General features: G+C 42.9%; 2 protein-coding genes across 9 annotated transcripts; one reads left to right on the forward strand and one right to left on the reverse strand.

The window, feature by feature from the left end:
- Nucleotides 1-18: 18 nt before the first annotated feature.
- Nucleotides 19-16,744, reverse strand: SS18L1 (SS18L1 subunit of BAF chromatin remodeling complex). 8 transcript variants are annotated; one of them, XR_014698628.1, is made up of 12 exons: nucleotides 16,230-16,736; nucleotides 12,882-12,958; nucleotides 11,324-11,408; nucleotides 10,346-10,490; nucleotides 7,685-7,882; nucleotides 6,559-6,723; nucleotides 5,549-5,650; nucleotides 5,106-5,198; nucleotides 3,733-3,852; nucleotides 2,525-2,652; nucleotides 2,124-2,319; nucleotides 19-76 (listed from the first exon to the last, which is right to left on the reverse strand). XR_014698628.1 is itself a non-coding variant. In XM_084538255.1 (11 exons), exons 1-11 carry the CDS (start codon nucleotides 16,296-16,298, stop codon nucleotides 2,293-2,295), a joined length of 1,209 nt encoding a protein of 402 aa, XP_084394381.1. In that variant the 5' UTR covers nucleotides 16,299-16,736; the 3' UTR covers nucleotides 19-2,292. The 8 variants fall into 8 exon arrangements, 5 of the variants coding, with proteins under 5 accessions (XP_084394381.1, XP_084394382.1, XP_084394385.1 ...); XR_014698629.1 differs by having other exon boundaries at nucleotides 19-2,004; XR_014698630.1 differs by having other exon boundaries at nucleotides 19-449; nucleotides 1,882-2,319.
- An 89-nt stretch (nucleotides 16,745-16,833) lies between these two features.
- On the forward strand, nucleotides 16,834-24,593 carry PSMA7 (proteasome 20S subunit alpha 7). The gene is made up of 7 exons (XM_084538261.1): nucleotides 16,834-17,073; nucleotides 19,013-19,139; nucleotides 20,113-20,237; nucleotides 21,436-21,558; nucleotides 21,963-22,082; nucleotides 22,630-22,692; nucleotides 22,966-24,593. Exons 1-7 carry the CDS (start codon nucleotides 16,978-16,980, stop codon nucleotides 23,056-23,058), a joined length of 747 nt encoding a protein of 248 aa, XP_084394387.1. The 5' UTR covers nucleotides 16,834-16,977; the 3' UTR covers nucleotides 23,059-24,593.
- Nucleotides 24,594-25,593: the final 1,000 nt, after the last annotated feature.

A 25,593-nucleotide genomic window follows, 5' to 3' on the forward strand; every position in this document is an offset into this window, starting at 1 on the left:
TCAAGTCTGCGTCGTAAGAAAAGCACCACCAACTTCATTTCCAGATCATTTTTAACCTAAACAATTGTCAAGCATTCTGTATTACAAAACAGAAGATGATACAGTTAATGGGAGAAGTCAAAATGCTGGCATCACTTTGTTTCCACATTGACACATAAAAATGAACAACACATTAAATAAACGTTTTGTTATTAACAATTAGAAATATTAACACCAAAATCATGTATAAATTAGGAAATAAATGTACAAACTATTTCCAAAGTGCTCTTTCAAATACATTATATACACAACATTCAAGAAGTTCTTAATGTAAGACATTTCAGATTGATGTGATGTTGCTGTTTCGTTTTGTGTTGATTGTATTCTCTCAAAAGTATTTCAGCACTTTCAAAAACCACATAAAAAGGTATATTTCCAAGCTGGCAAAGAGCAATATTGCATTCTTCTGGCTACCTGTAATATTAACATATTGTAAAGAAAATGATCTTATTTCCTTTCCGTTCCTTGATATTTGAGAGTACTTATTTGTATGAAAACACCAGCAGGAAAGATGAGAGACATGAAGACTGACCAGAAATATCTTCTGTTTTATCAGTTATTAAAAATGCTAATGTTGCAAGGGCAGTACTTGGACAACATTTGATAGCTGTCACATTTGGTAGCAACATTGATCTTTAGCTGTCCAGTTAAAAGATTTTCCTCTATAGGAAAAAAAGTAATGAAGTGAGAGGTTTTTTCATTTTACTTGTGGTCTTGGTTTTTCAAAATACGAAGTACCAAAACTCAAAATCCCATAAATACACCAGTTCAGACAAATGAAAGGAGAACATCCTACAACATAGGGCAAATTTACTATATATTGTAAATTTTAAATTAATCTCTATTCAAAATTGATCACGGATTATAATCATCCCGGCCTTTTGCCACAGAGAAGTTTGTACATGTTACTTCATTCAGCAGTTATATAAGCACTTTATAAGTGCTTTATTCAACACTTTATAAGGACATATAAAACCAGAAGTGACTTCATTTGTTCATACTGGCTTTTACATACCACTAGTTCATATTTCTAAAATCTCCCTCTATAGGTATTCTCTCACTGGTTGACCCCATTAACAATTCCCCTCTCTATATGTATATTGTTTCACAATTAAAGCTGAATTTAGTTGCTTTCCTGGGAAAAGAAAAAAAAAAGGATTTTTCTTTTTTCTTCTGAACTATTTCTGTCAAGGTACAAGAGAAAAATTAACATGACGTTTAAGCTGTAAGAACAGTAAACCATAAAACTGACAATATTTATGGTTATAATGCTTGCTGGAAAATCTGTGCAAGGCCTATGGGAGAATCAGAAATAAAGGAGGATGCCAGCCACCTGCCTGTGAAATTTGGCATGAAAACGTATATATGCAAGTTGTAAAAATCGGAGTAGCATATTTAAGACCGGAATTTTGCCAGATGTTTTTCTCAGCTAAGCACAATATGAAGCAATATTGACATCTAGTAGGCTGACACTGCAGATCTCAGAGTTCCCTTCTATTTTTCTTTCCATAATAGAAACATCTTAGTTTATTGATATGCATATATAAAAGTTGGGCCTAGTGATTAATGTATCTTTAAATATAGGTTTTGATCATCTTTCTGTACCATTTATAATAAAAACAAGGATTTATGCAGATTGTTGAACTATAAGACTTGGGCAGTTCGCTCTGGTAGGTATTGCAGAAATTGCAATTAGTCTTACTTTTATCACATAGCATGGAACTGTCTTCACATAAAGAATGTGACCTCCCCATTATTATTAAGAACTAAAGTCAAGAGCCATGGATTTCAGCAGCTGGCAGGTAATCTGCAATGCATTTAGTTAAAAAAAAGATCAATGACCTACCGTAGGATACTTCCTCGGGCTGAGATATGACTGAATGGCTTTGTATTTAGCCAGAATGCCGAACAGCCTGGCTGTCTTCCAGACCGGGGGGGCACAACTGTGATCAAATGATCCTAAAGCTATTTAGAAACATCAAGAATGGGGAGGGGGGGGTGAAATTAAAAATTTCTGCATCGTATCAACATACAGTACTATACACAGCACCAAATATCAAACCATTAAAGCATTGTCTTGTTACCAGTAGTGCACTGCTTCATATCCAGCATGAAATGAACACTGTTCACATACAGACGCTGCTTTGTGCTAAGGGGTAACCAACATATTACAATTAATCAAAACTGTCGGTACATCCAGTTCAAAAGATGGATATACTATTGAAATGAATCTTGACACAGGATCATATTCTCTTATTGCTGATAATTTCCATATTGTCCCTACAAAAAAAAAAAAGAGAGAAATAAAGATGTTGGAGAATAACATATCAGTGGTTTACAAACAGCGAGTTAATTTTCTGTTGGTTTATTAATGTTGAAAGACCCACCCAAGTATCACCAGTATGCCTGCACCAAGTTATCAGATAAACTGATAATAGCTAATAGATCAATCTGCTTTCTTATAGCAGAGATTTAGATGATTTACCTGCTCGTAGCCATAAGGCCTCTGTTGCTGGGCGGATGGTCCTGTCTGAGAAGCTCTGTAACTTCCATATTGCTGCCCCTGTCCCTGTTGGTAGCTGGAATACTGTGAAGATGCTCCTTGTGCAGGACCTGAGAAGACAGTGAAATCTATTAAAAGGGCTTGATTTGCTGGGGGGAGTTCTTATGGTTAACAAAATGTAAAACATGATGGTAATAAAGTAAGCTTTGCGAGTATGAACTGTGAGTAGATTTTGCCTAGACTTCCCCAGGTTTGTTCTACGTCCCTCTGGGAAATCCTTTATTCCTCTGGTCTTCTAAAATGTTACCCTGAATCTACGGTTTTGAGAAGCATCAATAAGCTCCCAGCCACAACTTCCCCCTGCAAAAACAGAACAGGAGCAGAGTACTGAAGCTGTTTGGAGTGTCAATCATTATGAACCTAAGAAAAATTAGCATATTCTGCACCTTCAGAAAGAAGAATCCAAACGTTAACATTAAAAACTGAGTTTTGGGTTTAATAGAAATGCTTTGCCTTGAAGCTAGTATTTAGAATATTCCCACTCTCTCCAGCCCATTTTTGTCCTGAATAACCTGAAACGGTTACTTGCTTTCAGAGACTCAGGATGCATGCAGCTGTCCAGAGAACTCAAAGGCAGCTATCAGACTTAATTTGATGACGATGGGGAACACAGCTCCTGGTGACCAGAATGGTTCCAAAGCCCTGTGCCAGTGTTAGCTGCATATTCAAATCACTTCCACATTTTTCTTTTCACCTCAGTTCCAAGTTTACCAAGGATTAACATGACATTGCAAGAAACCTAATTGAGGGAGTAGTGATTCTCCGGATTGTTGATGTTATCTTTTACGCCAGTTGCAGAACTATTTGATGTGTAGGAGGCCTGAGAATGCATACAGTGACCTCCTACCAAGGCTTGTCAGGAAGTCAACATGAGGCGTGTGTACTGGGTAATTTTCTCAGTTTATCAAGAGAGAAGACTCAGGATGCTAACATAACAGTATGAAATGCAGTGCTCTGCTAATGATGTTACTGCCCAGAATTCGTTTTCATGCTATGCTGTTTGGCTATTTATAGCATGTAGATGTCCAAGGTTAATCAATAAAATAGTTTACACCATGTTTTAGATTAGGAGTGGAAGCATCGGGTTGAAGTACTGCAAACACTTGTGGGGTCAGTGACAGTTTCCTTACCATATCCTTGCTGTTGTCCTGGGTAACTTTGTTGATTCGGGTATTGCTGCTGGGAATACGTTTGCTGTTGTGCAGCTCCCTGTTGGTATCCTGCCTGCTGCTGGCTGTACTGAGAATTTCCTAAAGGGGGAAAAATTGGAATAGTTTGGTTATGGATGAAGCAGGTATTTCATCATACATGCTAATCATAAAGAAAAGAAGGGAGTGAGGAACGCTGGTGTGGGACCCATAGACAAGTACTCTTTTCAGAAGCAGATGTTTGCATTTTGCCAATCACGATGAGTTTATTTCTCTAGTGACTTCTAAGATTTTTGAATGGGAGAGAGTTGTTTATACACATCATTAAACAAGCAACCTGCTCCACCAGGATTTGTTTTACTCTGTGAGAGTTTCAGAGAAGAAAGAGTCAGAGCTACAAAGATAAGGCTGCCAGGGTAAATAGCTGTTTTTTCAGGAAGCCCTCCCACTGTATTCTGTTCCAGATAATGATGTTTATTCATAAAGCCCAGACAGACAACACATTTAGTCGTTACTGATATTTTTAAAAACATCTACAATGGAAATTCCATTTGTGGTATCCTAAAATAATAATGAACAGAGACTATACGGAAGACATTGCCTTTCCAAATTGCCACCCTGCTGTATCATAATAAAGTTAATATTTTTACAGTTAATTTACAGGTCAGACGCCTTAATAGCATCACTGATTCAGTTTTGTAGTGGTAGAACTATAGACTCAAAATCTTGGTGATTTTCAAGGATCGATTTCATTTAGCATGTTGTTTTTCACAATTTGTAAAGTGAATTAAGTAAGATCAAAAAAAATGTTGGTCCTGGAATAAACCAGTAGGCTTTGTCACTCCAGGGAAATTTGCATCCAACTGCAGCAGACTAGTTTACCTTTAGTAAGCATAACCTTTTACTTTAATACAGCCATTTTTATTTGCACTCTATAAAATGCTCATTAAACAGTTTTATAAGACTGGAGCACACTCTCAGATCCTGGAAGTTTATTCTCTCGTTGCAAAAAAAGGTTCACTATCCATAGTGATAATTCCACCTGGCTCAGCTACACCTGAGGATCATTTTTTCTAATGAATATCAGGCTATGCTATTAGTGATCCCACAAGGCTGCAGAGCATAACTACCTCACCATACCATTACTGACATGATACTGTGGATACAGCCTGATATGGTATTTCTACAAAAATGCTATACAGAGCTCAATTCTATTTTCTAGACGCTAAACAGCAGCCTTGTAATGCAGACACTGCAAGTCACGTTTTGTATTTTGATAAGGACATTGTATCCTTGGTCAGTATTTTAGGGGAACAGAGCTTTGTTTTATGAAAATTACCAATGTATTTTCCTACCTCCTTCATAATAGTGTTGTGTAGAGTCATCGAATGATCTGTCATAGCTCTGCTCTGTATAGGATGACTGCTGATAGGCATAATCACCATGTCCTATAAGAAATTGCAAAGATTTATCACATACATTATTAATATAACTTCCTATACCCTGTTGACTCCATATATTATGAAGTTGATTATGCACAAGTATGAGGCCAAAAAAACTCTGAATATGTGGCAAGGAAAGTCACACCCCCAGGGAAATCACTTGGATATATGAGTCCCAGCTTGGCTTCGTGCTCTTTCTGAAGTGTGGGTATGCAGGCTCCCATGCAGTGGAATTAAAATTTTCTAGCATTTAAATTGGAAACAAATCTTAATGTGTTTGCCACGTCCTTGGAAGTGGCAGTCACGCTGGTCTATGCTTTACCAGTATTACAGTGACCAGAGCTTAGAGGAATTACCGTCTGGATAATATTGCTGATTCATAGGTTCTGATGAGCCTTGTCCATGACTGTACTGTTCGCTGTAATATTCTTCCTGACCCATGTACTGCTGTGAGGAACCTGCAAGGCAAAGGCAAGAGAGAGCACACTGAGCCTGTGGACTCCTAGGGGATGTTTTTTCTTATCTAATTTTCTTTCTAAGAAAACAATGTTTACATCTGGATAAGTAAGCAGGCTATGTATGTTCAGAGCGGTTTCAAAGATGCTTTGCTCACTGGAGAAAGGAAATAACTTTGTATTTTCAGGAAAAAAAGCTAGTTGAAACTGAAATTATGCAAGTGTCAGCAACACGTCCTAAAACCACTCACTTGGGTGTCAATACCGAAAGAAAAGGCTACAATTCATCTACCAATCTGAGTTATTAGAAAGCACAGGAACGTATGCCATGCTCAAGAACACAGTTAGAATTAAATATATTACAATTAATGTATTCATTTATTTCTTAGCAAAATTCACTTTATATTAGAATCAGTCTAGCAGTTTTATTACCTCTCTGAAGTTTTTCCAGAGGTGTTAGAACATGGTGGCTATCCTCTGGAATTTTCCTTGCTTTGGCCTAATTTTTCTTATTAATTGCTGGCAAACTATATCTTGTTTGCAGGAATGTGTTCCTTGTTAACTCTGCCATTTTACAGCTGATCCAATACCATTTGAAAGAAACAAAAAGGTTCCCAATGACTTCAGTGAGCTGTATATCAAACTTTTCTTCTTTTCTTTAGAGATATATGATCTCTTCTAGACAGAATTATTTCTAAACACCTGAAATAATTAAAAAAAATACACTTGAAAAGAGATTAAAGTTCTGGCTGTCACGGTACTTCCAGCATTTCAGATTTTCTGTCTTCCCAGACGGGTTCTCTATTCATAGAAGTAGCTTGGAAATCTTGGTGACTTACCTGCCCTACATGATGGGCGGAATATCATCAACCTACTGGTAATTATATCAGTAAGCTACTGATAGATTTTACCTTGCTGTGAAGCTCTGTAGGGGCCCATTGGTCGCTGCCCCATCATACTGTTGCCCTGGTTGCTCTGACTCATCATGGCAATGGAGGACTGGCCCTGGTAGTGCTGGCTCCCTCCTTGTGCCGAGTTGTAATGTGACGTTGCTGCTTGCTGGTGCATCATGGAGACTACAATGTACATGGAAAATAACATTTTATAAAAGGACATAACTGTTCTCTCCCTAATCTCTTTGGAATCAAATTAAAACCTTCAACTAACTCACAACCTGATCATTCTGTGATTTTTCCATAGGGGGAGATGTTTTCCTACAACATGAATTTAACTCTTCTGCACTGTAGTCAGAAAACGATGTTCTTTACATGGTTAGTTCTTCCCATTCACTTCAGTCACACACTTGAAAATACATCTATCCTTGATAATTATTACCTTACTTAAAATAATGGAATCATTATTACAGTAGGATTAAAGAAAGAACTGATATTTGTTCCTCACTCCTGACTCATTCATTGCTGCATTTGTTTTCTAGTCAATTCTTCCTTCTACTTCGATCTTACTACATACCTGATGATTATACAGTTTAAATAAACTGACATTCCAGGATTTATTTGCTCCCTACATTTCATACTGTCTGAAAGAACAAGTATTGGACATCCCATTCAATATTCAGTAGCAATCATTTTTACAAGTCAAGAGGTAACTTCTGAGTTGTCTGCTAGTCTCTCTATGCATAAAAATTGTGGTAGTAACGTATAAATGGTAGATCTGCAATACCCTTTGGCTGGCAGGCCCTTTCAGCTAGGCCAAAGGTGCTTTTCCGAGCCCTCCCACAGGCATGAGATTTGCCGCCAGGGCCTACTGGATAGCGCCGCTGCACCTTTAGCTAATTAATCCTCTTTTGCACAACTCATTGTTAACCATGGCAAGTCAATGGAAGTTGAAGCAAGTCTGAAACCGTTCTCACTTCCTCTGGTGCCCGACACCTTAAAATTCAGAGACATCTTAAAAGCTTTCCCTCTTGCATGTTTGCCCCTGTCTACAGAAAATATTTACAGAACACATTCACGTGTGGTAAACCTCTGAGGTCACTGAAAAGTCAAGTTGGCCCAGAAGGAGGAAGAGGGAGTTTACCTGGATTAGACTGCATGTTGATGTTTGTTCGAGAGACATAATTGCCTATTGACCCCTGGCCTTGCATTGGCACATTCTGAGATGCAGGCACTGTATGGCTATAACCAGGCCCAGTTCCATGACTGCTGACAGTCATACTCAGAGAGGTTGTGGGCATAGTGTTCTGGCCTGACTGCTGCATAGACACGTGATTAGGACCTAGAAAAATTAAAGAGAGCAACAAGAAAATCTGTGCTATTATTGGCAATGTACAGTGAGCATTAAAGCCCTTGCGGCCTTTCTAAAATATGATAAGGCAAAACAAAATGAAAAAAATCCTCATTATTAAAATTCCTTGGTATGTACAGACAGATTAAAATTGCCTTCCTGCAAAATTAGAGTGATCTTCCTCTTCCTGGCTGCCAAATCTAGGTATACAGAATTGCAGACAAGAAGAAAAACATCAGCAGCACCAGCCTACAGCCAGTTCTCCACGGGCTGCTGCAGATCCTGCAGGCAGCAGAACGAACAAATGTAAAAAGTAATTTCAGATACTTCAGAAAACACACACACACTCTGGTAACATCCCAGCCTTCTGAAATTTGTTTATTTCCTTCCTCCTGTCCTGCTGCCAACTCATCTTCCCCATTCACACGAATGGTGACGATGGGGGGCACAGCAGTGGCTGATAAACTCCTTGCACATTGCTTCATTCAGGCAGCCCTATAACCATGGCTGAGACTGAGTAGCACCAAGGGACCCTTCCCTCCCAGGGCCAAGAGGACAGGCCTGCCTCTCCATTTACTTCAGCTTGCCTGGCAGAACCCCAGACTTTCAGAAGATAAATCTTCCAAGCCGCCATAATCATCATCACTACTGTTACAGCACTCCCAGCCCAATATCCCAGTATGTAATTATCCCACTGCTCCAATTGTATCCTGATCTTGTGAGTTATCCTCCTCCTTACCTGGCAGTATGCTTATTTGTAAGAAATTCTATTGCTGCTGGATAACTAACATTGGGGAAAACTGGTCCTGGTTTTTGCTGCTAGTTGATGCAAATACTTTTATGAATGAGTTTTGGAAAGTTGTTTTCGCTGGGTATTGTTACTGTATAAATTGTGATAGTATTCATTGTTGCCTATCTAAACTCAACCATGTATTGTTGTCTATCTAAATTAATTTAGATAGAATGGAAGACATGCAGAATTCCTAGAAGAGACAGCATTGTGTTGCAATGTTTAGATAATGATATTTCAATTCAGTTATTAAGCATATCTCCAGCCTCTGAAAAATGTATCTAATTTTCTTAGTGCAAACCTGATTAATTACTGTTAATGATATTTATAGACATCAAAATGAGAAAAATTGCTGTCGATTATTATATTTTCCTCTGATGGAGAGAAGCAAGCAGCATTTTTAACAGCAGACGAACAGATCTAGGCCTACAGAAATCAGCAGAGCCAGAGATACACATACTGCTACATGTTCTACCTGCTCATTACACACCTTCATCTCCACTAGATGAAAAATTTTCACAATTCCATGTATTCATAACTGTTTGTGCATACTTACTCCTAACTTGCAAAAAATGCTGTCCACTAACTGTTAACAATTGTTAAATAATTTCTCAGTCTATACATCGAGTGATGTGTCACACAGCAAAAAAAAAAAAGATGTTTTGACTGATTTATTCTAATACTTGTACTAGTTAATAGATCCTTCAAAAAGAAGGCTCAGCTAAAGTTAAGAAGTTCCTTTTACAGCTGGAACTGTTTAAAGTAGATACCTCATCCATTAGTTTAAAAGGTACCATCAGCTTGACCACAAATAGATTTTTTAAAAGTCCGAAGTAATTTCATGGTTTGCATCTGCTCTTGAGTCCCCCTGCCAAGGTCTGTGATTTTTACAGTCAGATATTTCTATTTATAGAAACTGTTTTTCTTTCCCCGTCACTTTGGGAAAGACCCACATAAACAAGAGCTAACTAAATAATTGTTAAATACAAAATAAATAAACAGATTATTCATACTATAAAATGCACAAAGTAAAAAAAAAAAAAAAAAAAGTCTTTCAGTGAGTTTCTTTTCAGTTGTGAGAACAAAAGAAACAAATAGACAGAGTTGTATATTTATCTTATCCATATAAAATGTCTGTGCAAACTCTTTGGCTACATAGTACAATCCCTGCAAGCTTCTGCAGAGGACTAAGACTGACATTACACCATTTTATTTTTAAAAAGGCGTTTCTCCTAGAAAGCCTTTGCAATCTAAAGGCTTGGTTGTGCAGTCAGTTATACAAGCAATCCTAATTTACCCTGGCCAGCACCATCGCCTTCAAGATAAAAATACTGCAATATATCTTTTTTTTTTTTAAACTTAAAACTTGAAGGCATCTTTACTTGGTGGTTTTCATTATGCTTTTTTTTTTTTTTTTTAAACAAACACTTTTTTTTTTTTTTCCAATTTCCCCTACAGAAATACTGAGCAGCCTGGAGTCCTTGCAGAAGCCAACATCATTACTGACTGTAGCCATTTTGTGATGATTTCAGCATGTGCCTGAAATCTCCATATGCCTGAAAGGTGAGTTAGGAGAGGTCTTTTACAGCTCTCTAAGTATATTCTGCATTAATGATTTTGTTGCCAAGCAACAGCAAAGCAGCACAAAGGGGACCAAGGCTCACCATTGCTAATCTGACTCTGCATGAGGGAGGAAGGAGGAAGGCCCGTCCCAATTGCATCACTGAGATTGCTCTGTGAATGGAGAGATTGGTTGGATGCACTCTGAGTCATTCCTCCTGGGCCCAAGTTTATGTTTTGCGTTGGAGGCTGCAAGTAACAAGGAGGAGAAGCAAATTTTTGGTTAGGTTTTATTTAGAAAAATAATAGCCCCCCAAATTAGCCTGACTATGACTAAAAGCTGCCTCAACTAAATGCGTGCTTTCCTCACTTTTTAGGCTTGCTTGACTAAACCTTTTTTCATTTGACTAGGATGTGCAAATGACATTCAGCATGACACAGGGAAGCCAGCAGGCAGCACAGCGAAGATCTCAAAATTGGGCTTATAATAGAGCCTGGCTTCTGTGCCCATTCTTCTGTACTAACGTGAATTTCATTTTGTGCTGGTCTGAAAGTAACCGCTGAGGGTATAAGCGTTAGCAGAAGCTATACAGAAGAGCGTTGACAAATTGACCCTTGTCAAGCATAAAGCTATTTTGTGTTTTGTGACAGGTGGGATACTTCCAAACTCAATCGCTTTAGCAAGAATAACACAACGTTTAAAAACAACACAATGCCCAAATGCTAAATTAGATTTTTGATATAAAACAGTGACTTTTTTTCCTGAGTAAAGAATATAGCAAGGATAATTAAAGAATAAGAAATCTGGGACAAGTGGATTCTGTTCAGATCTGTGACACTGCGGCATTTATAGGATATAGACCTTAGGTCACAGAGCCAGATATTAACACTAACATCCTGAAGAATGGGTTTCAAATACAGTTAAAGTAACTTTTGATTTGTTTAGTGGTCTACATGACCACTTCAAAACTTTTCACTGGAAAAATACTAAAAAATGGTTTGCTGATGGTGATCAGTAACAGTATGAATGAACTTTTCCCTCTGGCACTGTAAACGTTTCTGATGGTAGCACTGGTACTTACAGCAGGAAGCAAGGACTGCATATTCTGGTTAGAATCTGCTATTGTTGCCAAGTAAACGAGGTTTCTGTGCAAGATTTGTTGGTATCTACAGAATAAGGAGCAAAGCTTATTTGGAAAGGGTTAACAATACAGAAAATTACAACCTTTTTTTTTTTTTTTTCCTTTTTTTTTTTTTTTGGTCTTTACAAACGGCTAGTGAAGTTACATTAGCCCACTTTACATCAGTCATAATAAATAGTACTGGCCTATATCCGTGCTGCCATGCTTTTCAACAGCGGGTTCAACACCCAACTTACAAATGGGTGAACCCGGGGGAAGGGGCAAGAAAAGCACACAGTTTTTTGAAAGCACTTTGAGTGATATGTAAAGCTGGGATCTCAGGATTTCTTTGAGTACTGACACTGGGTTAGCTGCTCTAACAGTCAGCCACAGCTTCTTCCTCTCTTTAACCAGGGTCCTAGTAGTAATGAAACTCCAAAACCCAAAACCCGTTTGCCTTTCCAGCAAGATATAAACAAGATTTTTTTTAAGAGTGCTTTAACTGGAGTGTTTACTCAAGTAAGCACCACCAGAACCATGTATGCTTCTTCACAGTTCTCGATGAACTGGAAAAGCTCGTAAGGAAGAACAGGAGAGCATCCAAGAGCAAACTACAGCTGCACCACTGAGCAAAGTGAAGAGCCAGACATTGAGGGTTCTATAACAAGGCAGGAGAAAATACTTTTTATTGTGATTTTTCTTATGACCAGCAGAAATGTGTGGAAAGTGGTAAAAGTGGAAAAAATAAAACCAGGATGGTGATATGAATACAAGAAGCATGGAACTTGGTAGGCTCCTCCCAAATGCACACATACTCCCATAGTATTGAAGCATTCAGTGCTGACCCTTCAGTGCTCAAAACATTCAATGGATTAATTTCCAAGCAGGCAGTGCATGCATTATTAAAAATAATTCAAATCTCGTGTGTTGAATTCAGCGAGAGCTGAATCATAAACTCATATAGACAATTTTTTGGAAAGTACAGCTCTTGGATTTGGTCTCACAACTTGACCTGTCATGGTACAGACTGGCTATTATTCCTGAGATTTAACCCATAAAGTTTATAAAAGCATTTTACTTTCAAGATTAGGAATAGTAAGTAAAACAAACCAGTATGTCTATGTGCATATTGTTTTAGCCATAGATAACCACTGGTGATCCTTAACATTTCATTACTTTCTGACAAATCTGTGTTGTACCTGATTCTACTCATATTTAATGAGTCTGCAGAAAGCAAGAGATCTAACATCACCAGGGTGATAATCCTCTATAATTATTTTAATAAATGATCTATTAAAAATATTCAAAATAATACATTCTTGAATATTTTGGAGGAAAAACAAAAACCACTAAAACCTCTGTCCCAAGAACAATCTGCATTTCTTAATACAAGTGAACCTATAAAGCAAATAGTCCAGGTATTTTCTTAGTGGCCAGTAAGCAGAGCTGTTCATAGTACTGTTCTTGAGAAAAAGTACACCGAAACTCTCCAACATACCCGAAAACATGTAATACTCACTGAGTACATTCTGCAGTTTTCCCCTTGCTCTGGTAATCCATAATACATTGTATTAGGTGGTGGTTTTCATCTAGCATCTGCATAAAAGAAACATGATCAAAACACGTTACTAAAAGAATCATATTCAAGTCCCATGTTTTTGACATTTCACGTTCACCCTCCTTCACCATGGATTGTGTTTTGTGCACTACTGTTCCTTTGGGATATTACAAAGTGCTTTTCAAATCGTTCCTTTATGAAGTTATCTTCAAATGAGTTCGTTGAAATACTCAATAAAGAAGAATTAATGGACTTACCTTTTTTGCTCCTTAAATAAATGCCAGATAGATTTTATGCTGAAGAATGAAAATACTTCCCCTACAAAATAGGTCTCCCCCATTCTGAAGTATCACCCAACCCTTTGAAAAACTTCAGATACTTATTTTCAAACAGGAGACATACTTTCAAACAATTTAAACCTACTTGTTTTCCTGCATGGAACTTGTGCCTGCAGACTTTTGAACTTTGACAAAATATAAAATTTGCAATGCTAGATCCACTGAAACCACATTTAGGAGAATTACATTCCAATAAGCCCTTTGGGGTAGTTCCACTGAAATACAGGGAGGGCTTCAAATGAAAATACAGAGTAACTATATTGCAGTTAATTTGCATGTATCAGTGGCTGCTAGCTTAGCTTCATTCAGTAAAATCTAGTCACTGACTTATTTGCAAAAAAATCAGGGCTGCTGGACAAAATGCCACCTCTCATTTAATTAATGAACTTACTACGCAGTAGAAAAAGTTAAAATATCCTATGCTTGCTTCAGAATTTCAAAGATAATAGTTTGCCTCTTGCCCCCAGCTTTCTTGAGAAGGTGGCAAGCTTTCTGCAGGTGAATGAACGGAAAAATAACAATGGTATTTACAAATTTATATTTGCCTCTAGGAAAAACCCACTACATAATACAATTTGTGGGTTCCACTGCTATTAAGTGCTTGTTTGAATTTGGGCATCAGGACATAAGAACTCATCAGGAAAGTGTAACATCTTTTATACAGGCTAAATATGAATTCATCTGTGTGGGTACATGTTCTGATCAGAACAAGTTCCTGACCCATTTAGAGGCAGAGAGCTAGGTAATAGGAAAATGAGCAGGAGAGTTTTTTCTTTGTGCTTGGTCTGGTCAGCAACTCCTTTGGTGAGCTCAGCTCATCCTGCTCCTTGCTCAGGACTTGCAAATTGGCCAGAACTTCGCTGGACACCCCCGTCTACCACCGGTTGCTGCTGACACCTGCAGCGACCTTGTCACCCAAGCCAGTGAGGGGCCGAGGACCAGCAGGATGCCTGGGTGGTGTCCTCAGCCCTGGCGGGGAACATTCACATTGTGTTGGATGAATCCCTGCTCCTCTCGCACATGTGCCTGAGCTCACCTGGGAGCAGCAGGTAATCTTAAGAGAAAATACTCCTGCCTGACTCACAGTGCAGCTCCTGGCTTCAAAGTCTGTATTCATCGTTGTACAGAATTTTCACCGATGCCAGTAGAAATTCTGTATGCAGAATTAACGAAGTATTTAACGCTCTCCTTATCAACTTTCACTGGCAAAAACATTTTCACATTCAGTGAAGGTATGTACTCCACACCAAGAGTCCAAGCAGTATCACAGGTATCTGTCAGAAAAGGGTTATTATTCTTCCACAACTAGCTGAAGAACATTTTGCTTACTGAAAAAAAGGAAACAGGAATAACCCTTTTCCTAGCTTCCTAGGAAAAAAGAACTGAGTTCTGATCTCTGTTGCACACAAGAAATCATAGTTCGCTGCCCTAAAAATGCTGTTTGGTGAATCATTTTAAAGCATCACCATCACTGCTGTGTTGACAAAAGCTCTAACTTCCTCCGCATGATTTATTTTAGGATGATAGCGTGTACTTGAATAATAAAAGCTTTAACGGACTCTTCAAACTGAGTTAACAAACAAAAATACGCAGCTTACACATTACAAATGCAAATAAGAATCACGTTGTTTCTCAATAAAATTGGTGTGTTCTAAAAAGCAAACTTTAATAAGAATTTTAAGGAGTCCGTAGCCCAGCATCTTTTCCCTTTCCAAGTGCCCCACTCCTTGTACCTGGCTGCAAAGTCTGCTCAGTTGCTGAGCCTGCCCAGCAGCACTGCTTCAAAACAAGGAAACCGCCCGAAAACACCGGGGAGCTGTCCTGAAGGAAGATGCCAACAAGCCTACCCGAGATGGGGAACGGTTTTGGGTGTTATTTGTACAGAAAGAACATTTTGAAGCCTCCATGAAGTTTATGGATATGAAAAAATTGGAAAGTGCTTGAAAATTGAAATGAAGATACTTCGGCTGCCCTTTGCTTATGGATACGATGGTGGTGCTTTTAAGTACAAACCATCTGAATTAGGAAATTCTGCCCTAACCTCATCCAATTTGGAGGTTTAGCGAAAAGCTGAGCCACGGGAATGTTTTATTATTTAGCATGAACCGGCCACCAGCACACACGTGCTGCAAGCGCTACGCAACGCGGGGATGCGTTTCCCAACCGCGTCCTGAGCTCTCCCTCACGCTTCCACCTTTCCCAGCAGCTGTTCTGCCCCTGCATCTATTCCATCCCAGCCCTCCAAGGACTTTTTTCCCCTTGAAGCCACCAAGTGACACCAGGCAATGTCCCCGAGCACCGAGGCCCAGGGGCGGCCGGAGCAAAGCGTGCCCGGGCTCCTTCGGCATTTCCAGCCCTGCCTCGCAGCTTTGCCTCCTGCAGAGGAGCCTGAAGGCTGCGTGCATCCCCTGTGCCCTGGGGAACAAAATCTCCCTGCCCTCGTCTCCCTCAGCACAGCCGTGCGGGGCTGCCTCTCCCCGAGCTCTGTCGCCCCGCACACCCCCAGCAGGTGGATGCGCGCCCGCTGCTCCCCTCCGCCTCCCCCGCCACCCAAACCCCGCAGCCAGATACAAAAGAAGCCTCTCGCAATTTCCCCGTTTTCATTCATTTGCCCTTTTTCCTCCCGGTTTTGGGCAGAAAACCCCCCGAACCCCCGTCACGCACTGCGGATGCCCGGCAGCACCTCACGGCCCCCCCCCCCAGCAGCGGGCGAGGCGCCTCCCGCCCCTGCCCCGCGCCCCCCCGCAGCCATCCCCGCACCTCGGCTTTGTTCCTCCTCCTCCTCCTCCTCCTCCTGCCCACCTCGGCAGCACCTCCATGAAGGAGCCTTCCCCGGGAGCCTGCAGAGCGCTGCCTGCACCGAAAGCATGCTTATTTTTTTTATATATATTATTTTATTATTATTTTTTTAATTTTATTATTTTTAAAAATTTTTAAATTTTTTATTTTTATTTTTTTTTATTTTTTTTACCTTCTGGATAGTTTGCTGGGTGACCTCCCCTTTGCCCCTCGGGCGAGCAGAAGCAAAGGCGACCGACATGGTGGGGTGCACTAAGTGCCTATCGCATGCCGGGCGGGCTGCGATAATGTTGTTATTACCCGGCGAGGGGAGCCGCAGTGCGCGGCGGGGGGAGCCAACGCCGATGGTACGCTCCGCAACGGGAAAACACCCCCGGGCTCCTCTCCTCCAGCCTCCCCGCCCCGCCCGGAGCCCTCAGCTTGTACCGGAGGCTCTCGGCGAGGAGGCGGTGGTGAGGATTTGGGGAGGTCGTGGAAAAGAACCCGAGCGGCGGCCGCCGGCTCCCCCCCGCCGGCCGCTCCCTCATGGTGCGGCCCAGCCGCCGGGCTCCCTGCCGCAGCCGGGCGGCTGCTGCCGGCCTCCTGCCGCCGCGCTGCGCCAACTGCGTAAGGCGGCCGGCGGCTACGCCAAGTGCGGGAAAGCGGGGGAAACGGGGGGCGGGCGCTGCGCCTACGCCGAGTGCGCAGCGCCAGGTTGGGGCCGCCTACGCCGAGTGCGCAGCGCCGCCCGTCCGCCTACGCCGGCTGCTTACGCTGAGTGCGCAGCGCTGCACGCGTACGCTAAGTGCGCAGCCGCGGCCGCGTTGCCTTCCCCTTAGCCGCCGAGGCTGCAGCGTACGCTGTTGGCGCAGGGGGCGCCGTTGGCGTATCCCGGAAGCGGGCGGGGGGATGAGTGTGCGGTTCTGAGGGAGGTGGCGGCCATGAGCTACGACCGGGCCATCACCGTCTTCTCCCCGGACGGGCACCTCTTCCAGGTGGAGTACGCCCAGGAGGCGGTGAAGAAGGGCTCCACGGCGGTGAGTGAGGGCCGAGAGGCGGCGGGGGAGGCTCCCGAAGCCCGGCGGGCTGAGGGGAGGCCTGGGCCTGAGGGAGAGGCCGGGAGCGTGAGGAGGGGGCGGGCGGGGAAAGGGGCCTGGAAAGGGGCTCCCGGGGGCACGGAGCGGCTGGGGAAGGGCATGGAAAGGCTTCGAGCTCCGGCCCCTGCCACAGGTAAGGAAGCTGCCCCTTAGGTCGGGTTGCTCAGGGCCTCGTCCGGCCTGGCCGTGAGCACCGCCGGGGTTGGGGCGCCCGCAGCCAGGGGCTGGGCTCTTCTCACAGGGAGCCGGGGGTAGGAGCAAAGGGAACGGCCTCAGGTTGTGCTAGGGGAGGTTTAGGGTGGAAATAAGGAGATATTTCTTAGAAGGAGCAGCTGGGTGTTGGGACGGGTTGCCCAGGGAGGTGGTGGAGTCACCGTCGCTGGGGGTATTCAGGGAGTGGTTGGACGTGGTGCTGAGGGACGTGGTTTAGGGGGTGACATTGCTCGTAGGGGGCTTCACAGCTCAACAGGGCTGTGTAAAAGTGCTGCTTCTTTGCTCCAGGAGGAGTTCTAGGCTGTGTGCAGGGCTCTGCCTCAGTTCCCCACCTGTTGGAGGGGGCACGGTGGGGTTTTTGTTCGCTGAGGTGGGTGTCCTGGGGTGGTGAGAGTGATACAGCAGCTGTGGGCTGGCCGCTTCTCGGTGTGCTGTGCTGTGCTGCGCGGCCTCGGGGAGGCTGAGTTAGCAGAGCAGCCTCGTACCTGCCTCAGGGAGCAAGACCCTCGTACCTGCAAGACTGGCAGAGCTACAGGAGATAATGAGCCTCGACTTTGTAATTTTGCACGTGGTCAAAATGGTAACGTTTTATCCTAGTGAAATGCGCAGATTCCCAGCAGACATGACTTTCTGGCTGCCAGTTTCAGTCTTCCAGTTGCCCCAGACTTTTGCTCAATTAAGAGTTTTATCACTGGGGAAAACAAAACAAGACTGTTAATTCCCAAATAACAAAATGCCAGGAAGAGAACTTACTGCTTTTGGGATGGGTGTAAATCACAGCGTGATTGGAAGGTCTCTGAGGACTGCACAGCTTCTGGGCAGCCCGTGCAGGTCAGCGCTCCCTCACCCCACAGCACGGATGTGCTTCCTGGTGTTTGGAAACAACTTGCTGTGCCCCAGTTTGTGCCCGTGGCCTCTTGTCCTGGCACTGGACACCATTTCCCCCCCCCAAAATTTTTTCCCCAGAAAAACCTTGTAAAAGTGGAGTTAACACCTAATGTAATCTACCTCTGTCTTGTCTCTTGTCAGGTAGTTGGTTGAGTTTAATGTTTTAGAAACATCTGTAATATAACAGGGGGCACTCATAAGAAATGACTGGTTCCTGTCACCCTGTGAAAAGCAGTGGAAAGAAAAGTATGAAAGGTTGACTTATTTTTTCCCTTTCATAATGCTGGAAAACACACACTTGAAGTATGCATTTGTACAGTAAAGAAGCAGCCCACTGACCGGCTGCTTGTACGTTTTGTTTGCTCTAGTCTCAAGTGGCTTTAGTTGTGACTCGAGCAGTATCAGCGGGCCAGTCACGGTGGCAGTTTGGTTGTTGATCCTGCCTCTGGCTGCAGAAATCAGCCAGATTTCCCCTGGTGTCGGGGAAAACGGTCAGTGGGAAGAGAGGGAATCTCTCAGGAGCTGCATGGATTTAAATTGGTGAAAGCTGATTGTGAAACTCGGGAACCTAATGCAATTTTGGTTACATCAGTTCTTTTCCAGCTTGTAGCAATAGGAAAAAAAATATTGGCTTCAAGTTGAAATCATGCTTATAATGTGTTTTTGTGTGATTTTCCCCCCCCCCCCCCCCAGTACTCATTTCAGTAAAGTCTGCAAGTATGAGGTCCTTCAGGCCTAGCTTAACTTTTTTATTTTTTTCTCTTTTACTGCATTGAAGGTTGGAGTCAGAGGGAAGGATATTGTTGTTCTAGGAGTGGAAAAGAAGTCTGTGGCAAAACTTCAGGATGAAAGGACTGTGCGGAAGATCTGTGCTCTCGATGACAATGTCTGCATGGCTTTTGCAGGTGTGTGAACTCCCAGGGTTTTGGGTTAGGCGCAGCAGTTACGGGAGCACCTTCGGTAGGTTTATGGGTTCTGAGGACATAACATAGTTGGTATAACTGGCTAGCTGTGTTACAGGAGGTATAAGAACCATTCATCAGTTACAGGGACTTTTTTTTTCCACAAGCATTAAGCCAAAAAAGCTGAATTGCATAAAACAAAGAATAGTCTTTCATCTTCAACTTCAGAAGATTCCTTCTAAATGAACAGTTATGTTTGAAGCATAAATAGTTTAGTTCCACAATCTTCCTGTTCCAAGTGACTCAATTCCATTGATCAGAGCTTAAACAGGAGGCATGAAAGTTTAGAACCAACATAACTGGAGAGAAAATGTATTTCAGAAAGTTTCTCTCATCCTCAAGTAATTCAGAATCTTTCAGTCAATAATGCTTTAAGGGGAGATTTAGCAGGCAAAAGTAGTGTTTTTTAGATGTAGCATGCAGGAGTGATAGGCTTGGCCAACTTCTGCTGCTCTGCTTCCTTAGCTCAGGATCCTCACGTGTGCAGGTGGGGTCACAAGCTGGAGTTGTGTAGTAGAAACAAGTCGCAAAACTTGTGAGAGTGGCAGATTGCATAAGAAATAGAACCAAAGCATGTGAGAATTGAAATTGCTTTGCTACTTAGCTGCTAGATGGAGTGCTTTCAGCCTGTCAGTAGAGGTCTGATTGCCTAGCTCAAAATTGCATGTTACTTAACTCACAAACGTGAAAGCTGTAAACAAAAATGGTGCAATTTTGCTGCATTAAGTTCCTATTATTGTCTCTTAAATGCTGTCCTTGCTCAGCAAACCTAAGAAATGATGAGCCTTTGTTTGCTTTTTTTTCCCACTGCTGTTGACACTGTCCTCGTCAGCCTTTTAGGGCGAGTGTAGTTGTTCTGTGTGTGCGAGTGGTATGGAGCCTGTGTCTCAGCATAGGGAATGCGCTGTCGTTGCAGGGCTCACAGCTGATGCCAGAATAGTTATAAACAGAGCTCGCGTGGAGTGTCAGAGCCACCGGCTGACCGTGGAGGATCCTGTCACCGTGGAGTACATCACACGCTACATCGCCAGCCTGAAGCAGGTAAGTTGTACTGCGTGGAGATGTTGAAAATATGTCCTGGTGATTAGTGCCTGACTGCGTGAGTAAAAGGTCTCTGCTGGCCACGTTCTGCTTAGCTGGTAAAAAGCAGTGCAACAAAGCACATTGTGGTGGCTTTCTGGAAACAGAAATGTTGTAATGGGATCGATCACTAGTTTTCTTCCAAAGATGAAATGAATTGGTACTTGTAATGGCTGCGTGAGCACATTCGTGATGTTATCGGGAACACTTCGCTAATCTGCAGCTTCAGTGCACTCTCAGGGTGCCAGCGCTGTGTTACCGCCAAAACATCCTCGTGGCTCCTGCTGTAGTTTTCCTTCCACTGAGACATTGCAGGGAGTGATAAGAGGGGAGCAAAGCAGTGCAGCACTTAACATATTCTTATGTTTTATATTTGTGAATTTTAAACAAACTAGTGTCACAATATGCCCAACCACATTCTATGATTTAAAGTTATTTTCTAGTGTATTACAGTAATTTTCAGCACTACTTGGGATCAGCAAAAATCTAATTTACACAGACATGTTAGTATAGTGATAGTGTAAATCTTGTAATAATTGCCTGCCTGCCAGAGCAGAATACCACTTTCCAAAACGTCAGTGTTCCGTCACAGTAATTCCACACTTGTCTTTCATTCTGGCACGCTGTCACTGCCATAATGGAGCCTGGGGCCTCCTTGCCTGGGGGCACTCCTGGTGCCTGATGTGGCAACTACTTTGCTAAACCAGTAAAAGGGCTTTAACATCGGTTTTCCTGCAGCCAGCATTCATCAGAGATGATTCCATGCTTTGTAACTCACGGAATTGTTGCAAATTGTTAGTGAAAACTGGCTTTGTGTTCAGTTGTCATCTGCCTTCTTGGCTTCCTGAGCATGTTGTCAACGCACGGTGTTGCTAGATCTGTCTGTCTCACAGCAGCTGCCAGGAGAGATTCTTCCTGATAGCTGTAATCATGCAGAAAACCTGAACAGATGTTAGGAGAAAGGATTGAGCAGTTACTTGCTCACTTTGCTTGCAGCATTCTGTAGGATATGGAAGCCTGATCTTAATAGGTAGATTGGTAAGCCAGCCTCCTAAAATACTTCTGATGCCTTTTCTGGTTGTAACATCTACAGACTCTGCTTTTTACTTCAAAAACGCTTAGAACTGCTTATGAAATCAAATCTCTTCTTTCTGATCAGAGGTACACTCAGAGCAACGGTCGCAGACCTTTTGGTATCTCTGCTCTGATTGTGGGATTTGACTTTGATGGAACCCCCCGGCTGTACCAGACTGATCCCTCTGGCACATACCATGCTTGGAAGGTGAGTTGATTCCATCTCTTACAGAGAAATAATTAAATATTCAGGGAGTTAATGCCTCCTTTAAAGAGGGACTGACGTAGAAAGGAGATCTAACTGACCAGATGGTGCTGGCTCACAGCAGCAAAGATCCATAACGATCACATTGACTGGGAATGGCAGTCTGCAGCTCAGCTCTACTGGGGACATCTGTGTTTCTTGTTTACCAAATCCATACCTGTGCCTGGCTACTGTCTTTGAGTGATATGGGGGAAGAAATGTGTTCAGTCTCCTGAAAAATATGTGGTCACCACAAAAGGGTTTCGGATCATGTAATTGCACAATTCCTATTTCTTGCTTACTGTATAAATTAGGTCTTTTTTCCCTAAACTGCTGTGCCTATTTTTTTCTTCCCCTCACTGTTCCAGGCTAATGCTATTGGCAGAGGAGCTAAATCTGTACGTGAATTCCTGGAGAAAAACTATACTGATGAAGCCATTGAGACAGATGATCTAACTATTAAACTCGTTATCAAGGCGCTTCTTGAGGTGAGTCAGCTTCAGAATGTTTGTGTGACTCCTCGCTGTATGTCTGGATTAACTCCTCAAATGTGAGAACACCAAAATCCTCATACAGTACTATAAAAGTACCTATGAAAACCGTCCTAATTGTAGGCTATAAATACATGTTCTGCAGAGTTAAATTCAAGGTTCAGAGTGCTTCAGGTAACAATTCCTATAGCTTATATGGAAGAAGTTGCTTGCAGTTGTCCAGGGAAGAAAACATTTGAGTTCTTGCAACTAAAATAACTGAAGGTACTGCATATGAGGCCTAGTGCATGTTTGGCTTTTGTGTTAAGATGTAGAAAACTTAAAGCCAAAGTCAAATTGTGGAACTGTGGTGTTCTTCAGCACCACCTGAGTACACTGAGGCCAGCAGGAGGGCCCTTTTTTTTTTTTTTTGGGGGGGGGAGGGTGGTTACACTACTGGGCTAGAGAGCTTAGAGCTGAAGAGTAAGGAACTTCCCTGCCCTCTGAAAGGGGATTGTTAGATTAACAGACCTACTCCTAATGCCTGCCCCCAACTGTTGTTAAGGTTGTGCAGTCCGGTGGGAAGAACATCGAACTGGCTGTGATGAGACGAGATCAGCCGCTGAAGGTAAAAGCCTTGTTTTGCTTTTCTCCCCCTGTAGCCCGTTTCCTTGATAGCGCTGTTGTAGAGCCGCCCCAAGTTCCAGTCCTTAATCTCACAGTCTGCACTGGCAAATATTTCTATTTCATGTCAGTGGCCAAGGAATGTTGTTGTGTCTGCACAATGTACCTGTGTCTCTATAAACAGCAGTTAACTTTCTTTCCATGTCAGAGTTAGAATCGCTTAAATAAAAGCCTCTGAGATGTATTAGTATCTTAAGGGTCACTTTTTTCTTTTAAGATTCTAAGCCCTGAAGAAATTGAGAAGTATGTTGCTGAGATTGAAAAAGAAAAGGAAGAAAATGAAAAGAAAAAACAGAAGAAAACATCATGATGAACAAAATTCAACTGCTTAGCTGCTTTTTAATTCAAGCAATGGGTTACTCTGTATAGACACCATGTAGGCATTCCATTATTGATACTGTGCCCCTCTTGAGACCTACAATAAACCTACTGATTTTTTTTAAGCTCTTATTTTAAAAAAATCCGTCTGTTCCTTATATTAATTACCAAGGATCGATTGGCTACAGAACAGCAGTAGCCACCCATTAAAGGAGGAAGATTTTGTTTGCAGTTTTCTTCTAACACCTCACTTAATGTGAGAGTCATCAAACAGGCTCAGTTCAGTTTTTTTTAGTGGTTGTCTCAAGCGTGCACTGGCCTTAATAGAACTACTAGTACAGAACTGTGCTTCCCCCCAGCATTTTCACATTTGGAGGGTTAGAGCCCAAACATGAAGCTTCTGAACAACTTGCGCTAGGTGCTTGACTTACACTAAAGACTTCAAGGTGCAGTGTTTTGAGGAAAGCAGCATGGGCCCTGGCTTTTCTGAAAGCATGTCATAACAGAGGAGTGCATGACTTGCTACTTGCATAGACTTTGCATGATTCATAGGGTTTAGAATAAAGTGTTGGTGTTGTGATTGCCCACTAGGGGATTTGTAGACCAGTAGCTTCCTAATGCTAAAAATAACTCCAGAAATGTTACATGCAACAGCTGAACGATAAAGCTCTACTCCAGTTTATCCTTTTGTATTTACCCTCATCCTGCTTCTTCCACACACCTTACCCCCGGGACAGATGTTGCTGTTTCTGGTCCAGCCTCTACACAATTAAAGGAGCTTCCTCTGCCACTTCTTTGCCTTTCAGCAGAGGTAAATCAGTCACTCTCCTGTAAGTGATAACACAGGCCTACCTCTGCACCACTGCGTGAGAAAGTCACATTGCACTTGAGACAGGATCTGCTCTGTGCAGTCCCTATTCTATTCACTGACTAGTGAGCAGTGTGTTATAACAAAACTGTAACAATACATTTAAAAGTGGCAGGTAACAAAAAAAATAGCCTGAAGGGGAGATGAGTGAATACCCAACTAGGAGAGTTCAGCTGGATAGCTATCTGTACCATAGCACCTCCAATATCCTCAGCTGAGGCCTTTGAAAGGCCATTTCCAGTTGACTCACCTGCTTTCAACATCCCTGCTCTGTAAGGAAGCTGATCCCAGCAGGTCTGAGCTCAGCCCTGTTGATTAGTCTGAGGCTTTCTGCAACACAAAGACAACAAAAAGGGGCAGGGGTGGAGCTGGAGTCCTGCTTTAGCCCAGGTGAGGCTTTTCCTGCTGGCCTGGATGGGGTCTGTGGTGCTTAGACCAGGTGGGGTTCTGGGTCCATGCTGCTCTGAAGCAGGAGGTGGGTGTACAGCAGAGGGGTCTCCCATCCTTTATGCTGCAGAGAGGGCATCAAGATTGACCCTGGCCCCTTTTCCTTGTCTCCACATTAAAAATTGTCTTTTTTTTTTTGCTGCAGCACTGTTTGTCTTTTCCTACAGCCCTGAAGTTGTGCACAATAAAAGGCTTTGCCCATCACATCTGTATGCCTGAGGGAATCTGTTTACACCCAGCACTGAGGGGAAGCTGGCAGGAAGGGGGCCACTCATGGCTTAGTGCTTACCCCTGCTCCCACTGCACAGAAACCTCCCCTCAGGAGCTCTCACCTACAGGGCTCCTCACTACCTGCTGCAGCAGTGAGGGAGCTGCTTTGTTATAAAAGTTTCCATATTTATATCTGCTGAGGGGTTGAAACAGGAATTAGAAGAGCCTTTGAAAGCAGCTCTTCTGTAACTGACAAAGGGTTTTACAGGTATAAAGCAAGAACTTGTACCAGAAGCAAATCAGAGAGCCAAAGCATCTTGTCAGCACCCTGTGATGTGGATCTCAGCTCCCCAAGCCAAGCAGCAGGACCTGCAGCATGATGTGCAGCACTCCCTGCGAGGGAGGCGAGGCAGGCTCCCGTTTGACTATCCCACTCGCGCTAACTCACGTGCTTTCCCTGGCCCAGCACACCACAACGAAGCTGTTTACAGCTGACTCCTGCAAAGCAAAGTGTGGGCTGATTGTGGTACAGGAATCAAGGACAGGGAAGCTGCGGTGCTACCGTCCCCTGCTCAGGAAAGCAGCAGAGCACAAACCAAAAGAAATGGAGTTACCAGAGTACCGTGTCAGTTCATTTATCAGTCCTCAGACTGGAATTTTGAAAGGAATGGATAGTTATTCTGCACTATCTTTGCCTCGTGTCAGGAATTTTCCCCATGAAAGCTGATAGTGCTGCAAGGCAGCCCTGTGGGCAGCTGTCTGCCTCAGACCACGCTGGAATGAGCGCTCCTGGCAGATGAGGACAAGCAGGGAATGAGCCCCAGCATCCAGCAGCCACCCTTTGTCCCCACATCGCTGCCACAGTGAGCCAGGTACCACGCTCAGCTCAGAGGGGCCAAGATCTGTCCACAGGACAGCAGCTCCAGGAGTGTCAGCAGCACCGGTTGTGTCTTACCTATCAGATTGAGGTCAAGCGCAGCACAAAGGGAGCTGCTGCCTTGA

Source organism: Aythya ferina (genome assembly GCF_964211825.1).
Source record: "Aythya ferina genome assembly, chromosome: 16".
NCBI classification, from domain to species: Eukaryota; Metazoa; Chordata; class Aves; order Anseriformes; family Anatidae; genus Aythya; species Aythya ferina.

Coding starts and splice junctions, on each gene's coding strand:
- SS18L1 (XM_084538255.1), bottom strand. CDS start 16,298: ATGTCGGTCGCCTTTGCTTCTGCTCGCCCGAGGGGCAAAGGGGAGGTC. Junction 5,651..6,558: donor CTACAGAGCTTCACAGCAAG/GTAAAATCTATC, acceptor TTTGCCTTGCAG/GTTCCTCACAGCAGTACATG. Junction 5,199..5,548: donor TCAGCAATATTATCCAGACG/GTAATTCCTCTA, acceptor AATTTCTTATAG/GACATGGTGATTATGCCTAT.
- PSMA7 (XM_084538261.1), top strand. CDS start 16,978: ATGAGCTACGACCGGGCCATCACCGTCTTCTCCCCGGACGGGCACCTC. Junction 20,238..21,435: donor ACATCGCCAGCCTGAAGCAG/GTAAGTTGTACT, acceptor CTTTCTGATCAG/AGGTACACTCAGAGCAACGG. Junction 22,083..22,629: donor TTATCAAGGCGCTTCTTGAG/GTGAGTCAGCTT, acceptor ACTGTTGTTAAG/GTTGTGCAGTCCGGTGGGAA.